This window comes from Topomyia yanbarensis, chromosome 3 (genome assembly GCF_030247195.1).
Source record: "Topomyia yanbarensis strain Yona2022 chromosome 3, ASM3024719v1, whole genome shotgun sequence".
Classification (NCBI taxonomy): Eukaryota; Metazoa; Arthropoda; class Insecta; order Diptera; family Culicidae; genus Topomyia; species Topomyia yanbarensis.
In genome coordinates, this window is record NC_080672.1 from 254,676,676 (window position 1) to 254,693,481 (window position 16,806).

Genomic DNA, 16,806 nt, shown 5'->3' on the forward strand with positions numbered 1-16,806 from the left:
ATTGTTCTAAAAAATCGTTTTCAAACATTCCTGAGACGATTTCGAAGATTTCGTAAGTCAGCATTCCACCAAGGTCGTTTGTTATCCGGTCGGCGCGTGCGTTTCCTCCTAGGCACAAGTTGTTGAAATATTCATCCAGAGTACCCAGCGATAATATCTCAACCCAATTTATTCGTGAAATTACAGTGTTTAATTCATCATAATCGCATTTATTGAAATCGTAGAATAAACCAACATCGTCATTCATAGACACGGGAAACACAGCATCAACTTTCAACACAAATGGATTATGGTGACGATCTAATTTCATTAACGGTAAGGGTGGCTCCAATACTTCGCATCCGCCAGTGTTATTCCGTAAAAAACGGGACAAATATGCAATTATGGGTAGTACACATATATCAAATTATTACCAATATTCAAGTTAGGCATTTCTGAATCGGCTGGTATATATATGATTAAAACCCATCCAATAATAGGGGAGTTATCAGCGTGCAAACTTTCCATAATTTCGTTACATAGGGAACCTTTTTCGAGGCAAATATTTCAATTCCGGTAAGCAAATACAAAAAATTCTCCATTAGCAAATCGCAGGGCACAGTACACACTTCCATTTATTTCATACAATCACCATCAAACCATTAATTTATGTTACATAACACAATGGGATTATTAGTAATAATTACTAGCACAAATCGCGGCACAAATTCACTTTCATTCGACTGCCACCACCGTCCAGCTGTTTACAAGATAATATTTAATTGCATCCGATCTTTTTCCCAGCTTCTGACACTCCCCCGCAGCTATATTTTCCATTATTTCAAGCCCGTCCAGTCATCTACCGGTTCCCATCCTGCGACTCGGAACTGTCTGTGGTGCATCGTGAGGCTAGTAGCTGGACTACTCCTCAAACAAATACGATGGGTGAGGGACATGGGACATGTTTCCAAGAGCTTTCGTTTGAATTATGATTATGCTAATTGTCTGAGACCCATTCAGCAAACGGAGCGAACGATACGAACGAGACGACAAAACGCAGAGAAAAACGCCCCCTTATAGAATCAGCTCTCTTCCTGCCCTTTGGGGTCTCTCGATTAGACGTTCCCATGATAACTCATTCCCGAAACTACTTTTACTATCGTCCGAAGGTTGACTAGCTCGAATGGAGATAGTGTTGCTTTAACCGGCTGTTGACATCACGCTATGAAATGCTGCATTCCGTTTAATTAGTCGAGGTTTGTTTTCTTATCAATTCTCCCCCTAATCATTCACCTCTTGGGTGGCACGGAGATAATAAATTAAGCTGAAAACGCATGCGCAGTGCTATGCACAGACTTGCAGTAACCAAGACATTGCTCCACTATAGCAACTATTGTTCCCACCAATTTTGTTTTTTCCCTTTTCATGAATTTTCATTAGAGGATTATTATTACACAATTATGAGCGCAATGTCGTTATTTAACCGTGCGCCCTCAGAGGGGAATACTTTCTCCTTCGTTCCGATGAAGAACCATTATTTGATTATAGTCAAGATGGTAAACCTGCCTAATGGCACATATTTGTTTGACGATGGTAACAAAAGACTTTTTTACCAGCATCTTTACAACCACAGAACACTAGGCGAGATATCATCGACAATAGATGAAGAGCTCAGCCAAAAATATCAAACGACCCAAGTCAAAAATATCAAAAGTTGATTAATCACATATTATTGTATGTTATTGAATTTTAGAAGATTATTTCGAATGCTAAAAAATATTTTTATTCAAATTAATTCCTTCGATGAAGGTTTTTGGTCAGAGATCGGCTTCATTGCATTCATTACATAATAAGAATACACCCAAAATCCGACGGGTATATTTCTATTACATTTGGGTAAGACTTTGTTATCTTTTTGATAAAAGAGCACGAATATGCGCATTGCGGTATTAAACGTCATAATCCGGACTAATCGCTGGATCTAACCCATCCCCTTTCGGATTTTTCTATTTTGTAGCTAATTGTACATTTTGTAGCAACTAGCAAAAATATGAAATATGGTAATTTCGGGAGAGACGCGGCTTCGGGTGAGATGTCGCACTCTCTATATTTCGCATATAGAATCACTTTAGTGCGGTAATATGATATTTCAAGTTTGTCTTCCGAAGAATTACAACACTGGAGATGTAATGTAATCCTTATTATTAGTCCACAATAACATTATTAATGATTATGTGCGTCCAGTTGCATCGCGGAGTTCCAAAAATGGTCAGTACGCAAAAATTTTGTTTTTTTTTAATTATGTGATGTTTTGGTAAATCATGCACCCACAGCACTATGGTCCCAAAGCTGTATTTAGGAAGACAAAACTGTTTGCGCCCAAACCGTTGGTTTTAGATATATATTGTCTTCGGAGAACTTTCTTAGAACTTTGTTGCCGCTATTTTTATATTAGTTGAATTAGGGTGGTCCTTGTGGTTTGGTTGTTCCAAGTATCAACTTTTTAGATGTGTTAAATTCAGCTACATAATGTTGTACAAAGTTATAAATTAATCAAATTGAAGCAATTTTTCTGAACAAACTGTATGGCTATCTGAAATGGTTCATGCTTTATAATTTTTGCAATATTTAAGGTAGGGTGGCTCTTGAAAAATTGGTTTCCTAGTAAAAAAATTGTATGGGTTTTTTTTTCTCGCAAATACTTTGTTCTAGAGATTTTTAGATCTTTTGTAATGGTACATTTTTGCCGAAGCAATAAAGTTTCTATCTCTTATGTTTGCATAATTACAGGCGATTTTCAAAACAAAAATGGTTTTTTTAAAGCTCTATATCTTTTAAGATTGCAAATGTATTTTAATTTTTTAACTTCATTTGAAAGATTGGAATTAAAAAAAAAAGAGGATTATTATTACACAATTATGAGCGCAATGTCGTTATTTAACCGTGCGCCCTCAGAGGGAGAAGATTTTCTCCTTCGTTCTGATGAAGAACCATTATTCGATTATAGTCAAGATGGTACACCTGCTTAATGGCACATATTTGTTTGACGATGGTAACAAAAGACTTTTTTTACCAGCATCTTTACAATTACAGAACACTAGGCGAGATATCATCGACAATAGATGAAGAGCTCAGTGCAAGAACGACCCAAGTCAAAAATATCAAAAGTTGATTAATCACAAATTATTGTATGTTATTGAATTTTTGAAGATTATTTCGAATGTTAAAAAATATTTTTATTCAAATTAATTCCTTCGATGAAGGTTTTTGGTCAAAGGTCGGCTTCATTGCATTCATTACATAATAAGAATACACCCAAAATCCGACGGGTATATTTCTATTACATTTGGGTAACACTTTGTTATCTTTTTGGTAAAAGAACACGAATATGCGCATTGCGGTATTAAACGTCATAATCCGGACTAATCGCTGGATCTAGCCCATCCCCTTTCGGATTTTTCTATTTTGTAGCTAATTGTACATTTTGTAGCAACTAGCAAAAATATGAAATAGGGTAATTTCGGGAGAGACGCGGCTTCGGGTGAGATGTCGCACTCTCTATATTTCGCATATAGAATCACTTTAGTGCGGTAATATGATATTTCAAGTTTGTCTTCCGAAGAATTACAACACTGGAGATGTAATGTAATCCTTATTATTAGTCCACAATAACATTATTAATGATTATGTGCGTCCAGTTGCATCGCGGTGTTCCAAAAATTGTCAGTACGCAAAAATTTTGTTTTTTTTTTAATTATGTGATGTTTTGGTAAATCATGCACCCACTGCACTATGGCCCCAGGCTGTATTTAGGAAGACAAAACTGTTTGCGCTCAAACCGTTGGTTTTAGATATATAGTGTCTTCGGAGAACTTTCTTAGAACTTTGTTGCCGATATATTTATATTAGTTGAATTAGGGTGGTCCTTGTGATTTGGTGGTTCCAAGTATCAACTTTTTAGATGTGTTAAATTCAGCTACATAGTGTTCTACAATGTTATAAACTAATCAAATTGAAGCAACTTTTCTGAAGAAACTTTATGGCTATCTGTAATGATTCATGCGTTATAATTTTTGCAATATTTAAGGTAAGGTGGCTCTTGAAAAATTGGTTTTCAAATAAAAACTTTTTATGGGTTTATTTCTCGCAAATACTTTGTTCTAGAGATTTTTAGAACTTTTGTAATTGCACATTTTTTTCGAAGGAATAAAGTTTCTATCTCTTATGTTTGCATAGTTACAGGCGATTTTCAAAACAAAAATGGTTTTTTTTTTCAAAGTTCTAAATCTTCCAAGACTGCAAATGGATTTTAATTTTTTAACTTCATTTGAAAGATTGGAACTTTTATAGTTGTTAGTGAAAAAACTGCGGGAGTGTTATTTCTGTAAAAAAATAGTAAATTTTTAAAAATGGTGCATTTTTCAACAAAAATCGTTCATAACTTTTCAAATAGACGAGATAATAACATGTTTACTTTAGCAAAAATACGCGCCATACAAAGTTCTACAAGTGCTGTAAACAAAATATTTACGATAAATCAATGTATGAAATGACAAAGGAAAAATAGTGATTTTAAGAGGTCGCGTTTTCATTGCTCAATCTCGTATAGTACAATCAACTGATATATAGTCATTGTGTGTGATAATACCAAAGCGATGGAAATTCTGCTGGATATGTGCCACTTTTTGAAAAAAACAATCCACCATACAATTAAATGTTAGCGTGAATTTAAAATAGTGTTATTAGCGTTCTATGTTAAGGTTGCACAGAGAAAGCGCAAAATTCGCAAACGAAAAAAGCAGTTTTTTTCCACACCGTATGTCAGATCTTCATAAAAATCAATCAGCAGTACTGTAACAACATTCTACATACGCTGATTGATTTTTATGAAGATCTGACATACGGTGTGGAAAAAAACTGCTTTTTTCGTTTGCGAATTGTGCGCTTTCTCTGTGCAACCTTAAATTCTAAATTAAAGTTATCTATTACATGACCAATGAAGCAAGTGTCGTCAACATGCATTATGGAGATGCTATGGAAATATGATTTATAACTTATTTTGTTAGTTCGCGGTCAGACCTCTTACTTTTTTTGAATTAACAAAGACTTGAGAACCTTACAATAACTTACCGACAGCCGTTATTATAGTCGATATTTAAATTATACTTTTAAACATTGCAATCATAAATCTTGGAAAAATATACAATTATTTCCACTGCTATGAATAACAAACTCGTTTCAAGCTTTCATGTTAAGATAACAAGACGTGAAGTAAAGCATTTCCTTTTTAGTACTCTTTTGGAGCACAAGTGCAAACCAAAAAGGATTTACTTAATTGAGGATAGATAACTTTTGTTAGCCGATTTTGAGTTAACGATATTTTGCAACTAACACTACTGTAAATCCACGCAACCATTTAAATGTACGGTTTACTGTTCTTTCAAAAAGGTTAACATATCCAATAGAATTTCTCAGATTTTTTACACGCCTTTACTATTTCTCAGTTAATTTTACCATAAGAGATTGAGCGATGATAACGCGACCCCTTAAAGTCACTATTTTTTCGTTTGTCATTTCATACATTGATTTATCTTAAATACTTGCAGCACTTTTAAAACTTTGAATGGTGCATATTTTTGCCGAAGTAATAAAGTGATTATCTCGTCTATTTGAAAAGTTGTGAACGATATTTGTTGAAAAATGCACCATTTTTAAAAATTTATTAGTTTTTTCACAGAAATGACGCTCCCGCAGTTTTTTCACTAACAACTATAAAAGTTCCGATCTTTCAAATGAAGTTAAAAAATTAAAAATCCATTTGCAATCTTGAAAGATACAGAGCTTTGAAAAAACACTTTTGCTTTTAAAATCGCCTGTAACTATGCAAACATAAGAGATAGAAACTTTATTGCTTCGGAACAAATGTGCAATTACAAAAGTTCTAAAAATCTCTAGAACAAAGTATTTGCGAGAAATAAACACATAAAAAGTTATTATTAAAAAAAACAATTTTTCAAGAGCTAAGCCCTTCTTCGGAAAAGTTGCTTCAATTTGATTAATACATAATATTGTAGAACATTATGTAGCTGAATTTAACACATCTAAAAAGTTGATACTCTTCCTAAATACAACTTTGGGGCCATAGCGGCTCGAGGGGGTGCACGTGCCCCCTATTCAACCGGAAAGTTATTTAGTAGAAATGCATGTATATGTAAATCTTCGTTTTGTGAATCATTATAATGTGTTAAGTTCGTGTACATCGTAGCTTATTGAATCAATACCATTGATGAATAAAACGGATACTAGGTTAACCAACCTAATTTGGACCCCTAATGCATTTGCCTCCTACACTGCCAAGTTTCTCTGCATTTGTTTGGTTTGATGCAGCAATTACATTCCTTGGGTTGTCTACTAAGTTTCAATATCATTAGTTCATCTCTAATTGTTTAAAATTAAACAGTATCTACAGTTTTCAAAAATATCACCGAAAACGTTTCATGTTTCAACGATAGCCAAGAGGAACCGGTGGAAATAATACATTTTCAAATTGGATTTAAATGTACAATTATAATATTTTTTGCTCTTTTTGGTCAAATTATTTAAAAATGTTCAAACCAATGGATGTCGAAAATCAAACGATTGAGGAACATTTCATTGAAAACCGCAATATGACCAAAGAGGAGACTTCTGAAATCCATGTTGAAGAACATTTGTAGTTCGAATTTGTTGAATTCGACGAGCTATATGTTGACAAATCTAAGAGACATATCACAGCTAAATAATGATAATAAGAGTGTGCTTGCTGAATTCCTAGAATCGCCTGAAACGCTCACACGAACAGGAGCATCACGATTCAAGCGACGTAGTTCTGCTGTTTTAATATTGCACCGAGCAGTTGAATACCACAAGGCGAAAACTGAAGAAAAAAGAAACTAAAGGAAGAGAAACCAAAAAAAAAACTGAGCTTAGAAAGAATAACAAGAAACCACCTCGTAAACAAAAGAATTAAAAATTAATATTTAGTACAAGAAGATTCCTGACGAACTTTGAACCTTGATTTATCATCCACTTGAGGATGTTACTCCATAATACTGCTACAGATTAATTGTTACACGAAATATATTATTGTTAACTCTATTGCATAACATTTAATGCTGCTTTGTTAAGTCTGCAGTAATCTAATTGTGCCGAAAGTTTTTCTATTTCTCAAAATGATAGAACTAAAAAAATACTTCATGCAGTCAGCCTTCCATATAAAGATTAATGTACCATTTTTGATTGGCAGTCACTGATTTGCTTATGTTCTTCTTTCATGCATTAAATATACTGCAAAGAGAACGAGTCAGTTTAGTAGAAAAAACTTCACTGTGTCCAAAATATGCTTGGAACACTGTCCAAATTAGTGTGAAAGGGTCCGAAATGTGAAAAATTCATGCTGTGAAGAAATGTCATTTTCGAGTTTATGTCAATGTATAAAACATCCATTGACAGTCTTCTTTCAAGAACAGTAATTTTGGAGCAGACTCGTGCATGTACTGCATTAAAAAACATAGGCAAGCAAATATTTTTGGATGTTCACGTAATTTCACTTCCTCTAGAGGTCCAAAATTGATTGGTTACCCTAGTAGTCCTTAGAGGTATTGTCTCTTCGTTGCAGATATGACCACAGACGTTATTGGTTTCCAGTTTGTATGAGAAGTATCCATAGCTGAGTGGACCACCACTCGAAAATTACCGCAATATCAGTCCAATACTAATTGGTCTGGATTATGCCAATCACGGACACGGGCTCAAAAGTCGTGAAGGGAGGCGAAACGAACCGATCGCTGTCAACACCCACTTGGGGTGGACGATTTGCTGCAATTGTACTGGTAACGGAGACGCCGACAAATACGTAAACTTTCACGGTGTGGGAAGATATGAATGTAGGCTGGAGAATGATAATGATCTTCACAAAGCGATGAAATTTTACTTCACGCTGGATAGCATGGGAGAATCCTTAACCCGCCCACTGCACTGCACTGCTTAACCACTTCGAACCCGACCTGCTCTGAAGACACGATCACGTTCGACTTCTGGACAGTGAAGCGATGGCTTTCAACCGATGGAAATGTCTCGATATCCGTTTGAGCACAGATCCAGTACTAGCCACGGCTCTACAGCAGAAGATCCAAGAACATCCCAAGAAGGGTTACGTGAAAAAGCTGACTTCGAAACAACTTCAAGAAAAGCGTGCGCGTATTTGGAACCTATTTACAGGATTTACAGGAGCGACGCCAACCCGAGTACGAATACGAATGCAAAGTGCAGTTCGACATGTCGCTAAATGGGCTGAATCAGTCGGTTTCAGCATGGCTACTGAAAATGTTGTGTTTCCCATATATGCAACGATAGGCATCATCCTTGGATCCGCCCAGTTACTGTAAATGATATAGAGATTCCGTACAGAAAAGAACCAAAGATCCTGGGAATAACACTAGACCGGAGGATGTCCTTCGTCCCACACTTCCGACGGATTAAAGAAGATACGCAGGGTAGACGCCGGCTCGTCCGAGCTATCAGTAACCGTCACCAAACCAGCAACCGCCGAACAATCCTAAAAGTTGGAAACAGTATCGTTACTAGTAAGCTTTTGTACGGAATCGAGTTAACCTGTCGTGCAAGCCCATCGTTAGTGCAGATCCTAGCTCCCGTCTACTTCCTAGCTCTCCAATTCTATCTGCTTATGCTGAGTCTGGGATTCTACTATTCGACGCCGTGGTTGCAAGGGCTGCCAGTAAACGATTGACAAGCTTCCTTGAGCACCATAAACAATTCAAACTCGACCCAAGACCTGGCCAATAATATTTTTCAAAAAAAAGCACCGAAAAATAGCTTCCTGTCGCGGAGTCTCTGCACCGCGTAATAGACAGGATGTGGAATGAGAAAATCGATAGGATCATTGACTGGAGCGACAGAAATGGAATGAGTGTTAATATTCAAAAATGATTGTGCTGCATTTTACACTTTTACACGAGTACATACTCCACTTAAGTTCGAATACTCAATGTGTTCTACTCCTGTAGAACGAGTCGTATCCGTCAAGAACCTTGGTGTCATTCTCGACTGTAAGCTACGCTTTACCGCACATTACTCTTCCGTCATAGCTAAAGCCTACGCTGTACTTGGACTCATCAAACGTAACACTCGTGATTTCAATGATGTGTATTGTCTAAAAACACTATACATTACACTGGTAAGCAGTATTCTAGAATATGGCGTTACTATTTGGGCTCCGTATCACACCATACACATTAATCGTATCGAAAGGGTACAGAAGAACTTTATCAGGTTTGCACTTCGTCGGTTACCCTGGCAAAATCGTTTCCAGCTTTCTCCATATGAAGATCGTTGTATTCTCATCAATCTCCCTACGCTGCAAAACAGACGGATCTTTCTGCAACGACTTTTCATTTTCGACCTTCTGACAGACAACATAGACTCTCCTGCGCTTCTAGCAAAACTTGACCTCAACGTTCCGGGAAGATCTTTCCGGAGAATTGATTTTTTTCCGACGCTCAAACACATCGCACGCAGTATGGCCAGAATAATCCTTTGGATGTTTGCTGTCAACGCTTCAACAGTGTTTATCATTTGTTTAATTTTCATTTAGTAAAGAATCATTTAAATTAAAAATAGGTTTAAGTTAGTTAAATCTGTGCGATGTAACTGATCCTGGTATCCCTGAGCGTCAAGCGAAAGGCCGGTAGCGCCCGGAAGGAAGCGTTGAAAAAGCTGTTCGACAACAAGGACGGAACGAGTTTGCGTGACGCCAGCCGAAAATATCACTGATCTTGATTCACCGAACCCTCAAGAAGGAGGACATCATCTGTCGGAAGAAGACTCGGTCCACCGAGTACACGCACGTGCAGATAGCGATCGTTAAATCGCAGTGCCGGTGGATGACTAAGAACTACCGCGTGACGTCGTTCGTGCTGGACGACGAAAGTTATATTCCGTTCTCGAAGACCCACATTCCAGGAAATGACAGTTACTATTCCAGCGACAAGTCGGCCACATCCCCCGAAGTAAAATATAAGTTTAAGCATAAAAAGTTATGCTGTACATCGCCATAGCGGACATAAGGATTTCAAAGTCGTGGTTCAAGCCAAGCGGTCTGGCCATCAATCAACAAGTATACCAGGAGGCGTGTCTTGAGAAAATTCTTCAGCAGTTCTTAAAGGAGAATCATGCGGATGGGACAAGGCGTCTTCCCATTACGCCAAGAAAACGCTGGAGTATCTTGAGCAGAAAAAAATACCGTACGTGCCGAAAGAAAGGAACCCGACCAACTTGTCCCAGTGCCGCCCCACTCTGGCTTTCTCAGTGCCCTAGTGTACACAAATAATTGACGAGGTAAGGATACGAAGCAGTTGACCCCATGATCCGGAATTCTATCCGGTAGATTGACGTCAGTGCCGTCCAGCGCTCTCGTGAGAGCATCGCGACTAAGTTGCGTGGTGCGGCTGACCAGGGCCCCTTCTCCAATATTCATTGACGATTTTTTGAAGTGAGAACATTTTGTTTTTAATAAAAATACTGAATTCGTTGAGAATTTTTTTTGTTTTTAAACAAAATGATTGAAAAAATTCTCATTTCTTATTGAACACCCGTTCCCTAACGGCAGAGTTTCAGACTAGTCTGTCTGCACTGGTTAATTCTTGATCTCCTGAATAAGTTTGCCGAGGAGAGTAACCCTCTACATAATCGAGATCATGAGATATTTGAAACAGCAGGATTATTTTGTCGTACTTACCAATATCGCGCGTTCTATTTACAAGATTTTAGCAAACAAGATAGGTGTATTGTGAAGTAAATTTGTATTCAAAGAACATGGTTTATTTCAAATTAATCGACCAGATTGATAAACGTACAAAATTTTCATGCAAGGAAATTTTAATCGCCTAAATCAATATTTTCAATGAGGTGATAATGAACTAGAACAATTAAAAAGCTGCCTTACTTTTCTAACCAACACTTATCGGTTTCGTTCTTCCCCCTCAACAGATGTCACCGAGGTCAGCTTCTCCTCAGAAACCCACATTGATCACCAATCGGGACTGAGCACAAAGGAGTACATCGTAATCGCTATTTGCAGTCTCTGTCTGGGGCTTATCTATATTGCGTCGGTTTTTCTCTACATCCACATGAAAAAGCGAAAACGGGGGACAGGCGATGACGACGATGCTAACACGATCAAGAACGACTACTCGTCCTACCAGCAGAATGATCAAGTCACGTTCGGAGTTGGGTTGGGCTCACAGGTTAACCCGTTCGGTGGACAACCGCGAAACAGCTTCGTTGGGCGAGGCGGAAGCCAGAGACAGACCGGAGCTGCGGGCCATCGTGGCATCTCAACGGCAATGAACGTGGGACTACACGCTGAGGAGATGGGGATCGTAAAAAATAATCCGCTGTTGAAGCACTTTCCGAACCTGAGCGATAACTCGGGATTCATCAGTGATAACTCCAACTCCGTGTCGGAATTCGAAGATGACCGAATGATTGAAACTGAGAAGAGGGTAAGTTGCGCGGTCAGTATATGTGAAAATTGGAAATTTAACAATTGTTTGATGCTCATTTCTTAGATGCAAACCACTGCCAACATTCACCAGCCAAAAAACTACTTAGGGCATACCGACATGGATGGAGGACTTCACCATCCGCAGCAGCAGCTTCACAACCACCAGCAGCAGTCCCAACAGAATTCCGACGGGATGAACAACGTGAATGGTCCCGATACCGAGTGTTTGCCCGAGGAAAATGTGTCCATTGTCGAAGATATCAGCAACGACGAAAAGCTAGAAAGTATGAAGTCTATCGTCAACGGAACTATGCGACGAAAGCTGTATTTCAATCCTGCGTACTTTGAGCCACATCTTCTAGTGGTACATTTTCTATTTACACCATACTATAACCCACACGTAACTAATATCAAAACACACTATTTTCAGACACCCCCTCCGGCGGCCGTCGAATTCTTGAATAAGATTCGAGAAGTAATTACAATCGCCAAGTACAAAATGTCCGCAAAAAGGTTTCAGCCATCACTTAACATTATCCCCGAAGAACTACAACATGTTCATGGATCTGACATATACGCTGCGGCTCACACGGCCCCTCCTAGTCGCCGCAGTAGCCTAATTAGTTCCCGTAGAGATAGTTCGAAGAAAAGTATCTGTTCTGGATGTCCGGGTTGTGAAAAGAAAGCGGGCAACTCTGATGTAGTAGTACCTTCCAGCAATTGCAAAAACTGCGGCGACAAACAAAACAGCATTCGGAAATGGTTGGAAGACGTGTCCTCCGACCACGGCGATACAGCTAACGATTCCGATGTATTCGATGGAGGTAAGTCAGGATCGTTCAGCAATTCTACAGAAAACATAGACTCCCTCAAATCGTTAGACGATCGATCGACATGCGAATCACTTCCTATAAATCCAGAAATCAAAAAACAACTCAAATCCATACGATCGCGTCACGGCAGTATGCATAGTGACAGCTCCTCTGCCTCCGATAACGAAACAATCGTTGCTAATAGCGTTAAGGAAAGATCTTCACTAGTACGCGCTCCTTCTCGAGCCAGATCGATTCGTTCGGATACAAGCTCAGCACCGAAGATCGTGTCGCACAGTCTTAAATCTGATGTTATAAAAGTCAACAAGTTTGGGTCCGAAGGTGGTTCTCTTATGAAAAACAATAGTTTTGTTTACGATCCAACCCCCAACGAAAGCCATCCCAAGAATCAGGATACCTATATGAGGAATATTAACAACTCCCTGGTAAATCTAGACTCCAACAAGATTTATGATAAGCACGATCTGTATAACATCACTAGCAACGAACTGTTCAATAATCCACAGTTTGAGACATCCCCGAAAATGCAGCATAGATCTATGAATGCCAATCATCGTCATCATCATCACCAGCAGCCACACAGGAAACGATCAAACGCGCACAGCCGCCCGGGACCATCGGGAAAACGACAGATTGAGGTGCTTGATCAGTTTTCCAGTACAGGTCCTAAGATGAGAAGCCTAAACCATATGCCAGATATGGTATACGAAGCATTGGCGATGGATGAAAGAAAAAAGTCCTGGAGAGGACACACGAATCCTAACTCTAAACGGCTCCCGATCAACGAATATGTGCATGAAACGTGTGAAAGTCGATTTAATAGTATTGATCGAACGGATCGGTACCGAAACGAGAAGTTCTTTCACGACTTCATAAACTCGGATGACAATAATACTCTAGGGAATCGTTCAGGCAAGAATTCATTTAACAAATACCAACCAGATTCACCTATCTATTCTCGTAAATCGCCACATTATCTGATCGTGGACTACGAAACGGACAGCCTCGAGAGGGTAACCTGCAGAACACAAATCAGTTTCAATACATCCACAACTACTAGCAGTGATCTTAGCTCACAACCCTCACCCTCACACAGTACAGCCCTCCCGCTGGAAGAGGAAGTCGAGATTCGTAACGCAATCTATGATCGGGTAGAGGGGTTTAGGAAGGATACCGACACTATAACAAAAGAACGAGAAACCGTCAGCCATCCAAGCATGGACGATTATGAAGACATCCCGATGAATTCACTTGCTGAAACGGTCATTCAAGTTCCGTCAAAAAAGGGCCCAAAGATAAAATGCGATACGCCCTTTCAGGGGAGTATCACGATCGAAGTAGAACACAGCCCAGATGATTGCGATCTTTCGACCGACAGTGATCAATTCGAACCCGACACGCTGGATCGGAAACCTAAAAAGCACAGCAACATTATCGGAAGGCATAAAAGCAACGTTTGGACACAAGAACGTCCGAACAGCAAAGAAACGAACCTAACCTCACTTCCTGCCGATCTAAACAATCACTTTGTTCTAAAAAACTCACAGTCCTTTAAAGAGACCTCGTTTGGTAGCCTCCGAGAAATTTACGAGTCAAAAAACTTAAAAAACGCTAACCACAACCAGATACGAAGTTTGGAAGAATTTGACGTAGAATCTGGAAAGCTACTAACATTAGAACTTCGACACTCAAAGCGACAGCGAACGAATGACAATACCGCCATTGCACCCAAGCTAATGCCACCGGATTTGATTCCATCGGATATGCCGATACCTCGGAATCACTACGATCAACCACGTCAGCAGTTGAAACAAGTCGAAGACTATGGCATCTCCCCGAAGAATCTTGCCTGCTGGAACAGCGATAAGTTTTCGAAGCAACCGAATGGTCCTGCACCGAAACCTGTCCTTAGTAATCTGGAAAGTTATGAAAACAGTATGACGGCAGACAGCGATTCGACGCAATTCACGGGAGTTTCGGACAATGATCACAATTCATCTAGGAAGCAGAAAAAGGTTGCCAACTATAGTCAGGTCAACAAATCTTTTCGCGAGCGAACGAAATCGATGGAAAAGGAAGGCTTCAGGCTGGGAGAGATAGAGCAAGACAGATCAAACATATTGAAGAATTTTATGTCTCTAGGAGAGTTAAATGAGAAAATTTTTATGGATCAGATGGATAGCAAGATATATGACTTGAAGGAGTCACAAGTTGTGAACCGTGCTAAATTTATTGAGGACATTGACAAGATTGAAGTCTTGTCGACCAAGACATTGTCCAATTATGATTTTCCGGTAGGGAAGAATAGTTCTAGCTCAAAGTCGAAGGATGTAGTGGAAGACAAGGCGAACTTTGAAGTAAATTCAAGCAACACCACAAAGATTTATAGAGTTGAGATTAACCCCGCGTCGAATGGAATACAAATTGCCATGGGTCTTCGCGATCGTGTGAAAAAATCAAAGGACATAAAAAATGCTTGGAAGAAATTTATAGGAATTGCCACTTCAAAGTTCAATGGGAAGCTAAACGATGGCAAAAGTGATTCCGATGCAGAGAAGAATTCTGAGTCGTCAGATATTCTCGATAAGGACGAAGGAATATCATCTTTGATCGACGATGCAAGTACTGCTTATGAGGTCACGCATTTTCATCATCACCGACATCATCATCACTACAAGGCACTGGGTTCGAGTGGACCACCGTCCAATAGCCGTCAAGTTATGGTCCTTCGGAGAGATTCGCGATCGAGTACGAAGGATGACAGTGGTTACATAAGCGCTGATTCTGCTGAGTCTCGATTGAACAATAGAAAACTCTACGAACGGTTCAATTTTACTGGGAAATCTTCCGAGTCTACTGACTCGATCCAGGAGGAAAATAAATACGAAATTTGTGCTATTCCTGAGAATTCCGCGAGCACCGTCAAAAGTAATACTTCGTCTTCCTCGGACAGTAGCACCCGTTCGGATAAGCAGTTGACCCGACCACGCGGTCCGCCTCCACCTTTACCCCCACCGAATCCACCGCCTCCACCACCTACTGCAACGATTCCTACTAAGAAGCAGCCTTCGCCTCCTCGAACAATAGAAAAACCCCAAACCAAACCACCACCTCCTCCGACCAATCCTGCTCCAAAAGTTCCCCGTCCCGAGGAAAATTTTCTCTTCAACACAGCGGATGCAATCAGCGTTCGGGTGTACTCATCCGACGATGAGAACCTCGCCAGCAGCGGCAATGCTTCCTGCATTTCGGACAACAACAACGAAGACGACGACGATGGTACCAGCTGCGCTACCGACGACATCTGCGAATCGGGCGCCGAAAGTGTCGAGACGCATTCGGTATTCTTCAAAAACATTCGGGCAAGGCCAAACGAAACACGCAGCGCGACTGCAATGGCGCACTAGAGGGTAAGAACGAATTATGTGCAATGTTAAATGTTAGATCGACAACGGTTGTGCAATAATAGCAGCAATACGTGTGCTTAGAGATTTAGGGCCAGCATGGTTAAGTGTTGTACATTTTTGAAGCTGGCATATTGAGTTATTGTACCTCTGAATAATTAGGACCACGAAGGGTAGAGACTATGTTTTATTAGGCGTATAGAACTATACTGTTATTCGATAGTTTTTGAGACTGTTACTTCATTTGTGCAATCTAAATGACTCTCATTGTTGACATTAGTGTGCAATTGTTTTTTTTTATAAATTTTGAAATAATTAGTTTGATTAGACTTTAATTTATATCGTGTAATGAGTGGAATATTGGGAGATTTGTTCGTGTGTATGCGGCCTAGGATTTGTGTCTTCGTCTTGTGACCAATTATGTTGTGTGGTAGAGCAATTCAAACGATCAATCCACCCGAGAAACGTCAGAAGAGATAAACAAAAACTACAAGAGATAACCCTTTGGGGTTGCACAAACTGTTGACGTAGGACTACCCGATCAGAATGCAATAACAGGACTATAACAGAATGCAATGTTCGTAGTAAGCTGTGTTATAAATCTCGTTGTCTCGTTAGTAGTTAAAATATCAGAAAATTATAGAAAGTAATAGTGCAAGATATAGATTTGAAATCATTTCGTTTACTTTGATGGTTTTTTCGCATAGCTTCAGAATGATTCTCAAATTAATCAGAATCCCAATTAGAGTAAAGACAATTTTCCACCTGAGAGACAATAAACACTGTTAGTTTTTCGACAAAAATCGTATATAACGCGGTGCATTTTTATGGAATTGTAGTACAACTTATCGACGTATCAGGAATCAGAATATATTGACTCAAATGGCACATTCCCCTCGTATAGTCGTGGATTTGTTCCTTCCTGTGTCTTCTCATCATTTGCTGGGTGGAAAACAAGGAGCTATGTAATTGCGTATCAGATGATATTAATGGGACAACCCCATGTTTCGGATAAAGACGAGTAACT

The 16,806-nt window shown here is 39.3% G+C and overlaps 1 protein-coding gene across 1 annotated transcript in view; it reads left to right on the forward strand.

Moving 5' to 3' along the window:
• The window catches only part of LOC131689293 (uncharacterized), a 186,426-nt gene extending 170,300 nt beyond the window's left edge, over positions 1-16,126 (forward strand). The window contains exons 7-9 of the mRNA XM_058974280.1: positions 11,026-11,540; positions 11,607-11,906; positions 11,973-16,126. Coding sequence (XP_058830263.1) covers positions 11,026-11,540; positions 11,607-11,906; positions 11,973-15,782 — 4,625 coding nt within the window. The 3' untranslated portion in view covers positions 15,783-16,126. The remainder of the gene's footprint in view (positions 1-11,025; positions 11,541-11,606; positions 11,907-11,972) is intronic.
• The last annotated feature ends 680 nt before the right edge of the window (positions 16,127-16,806 follow it).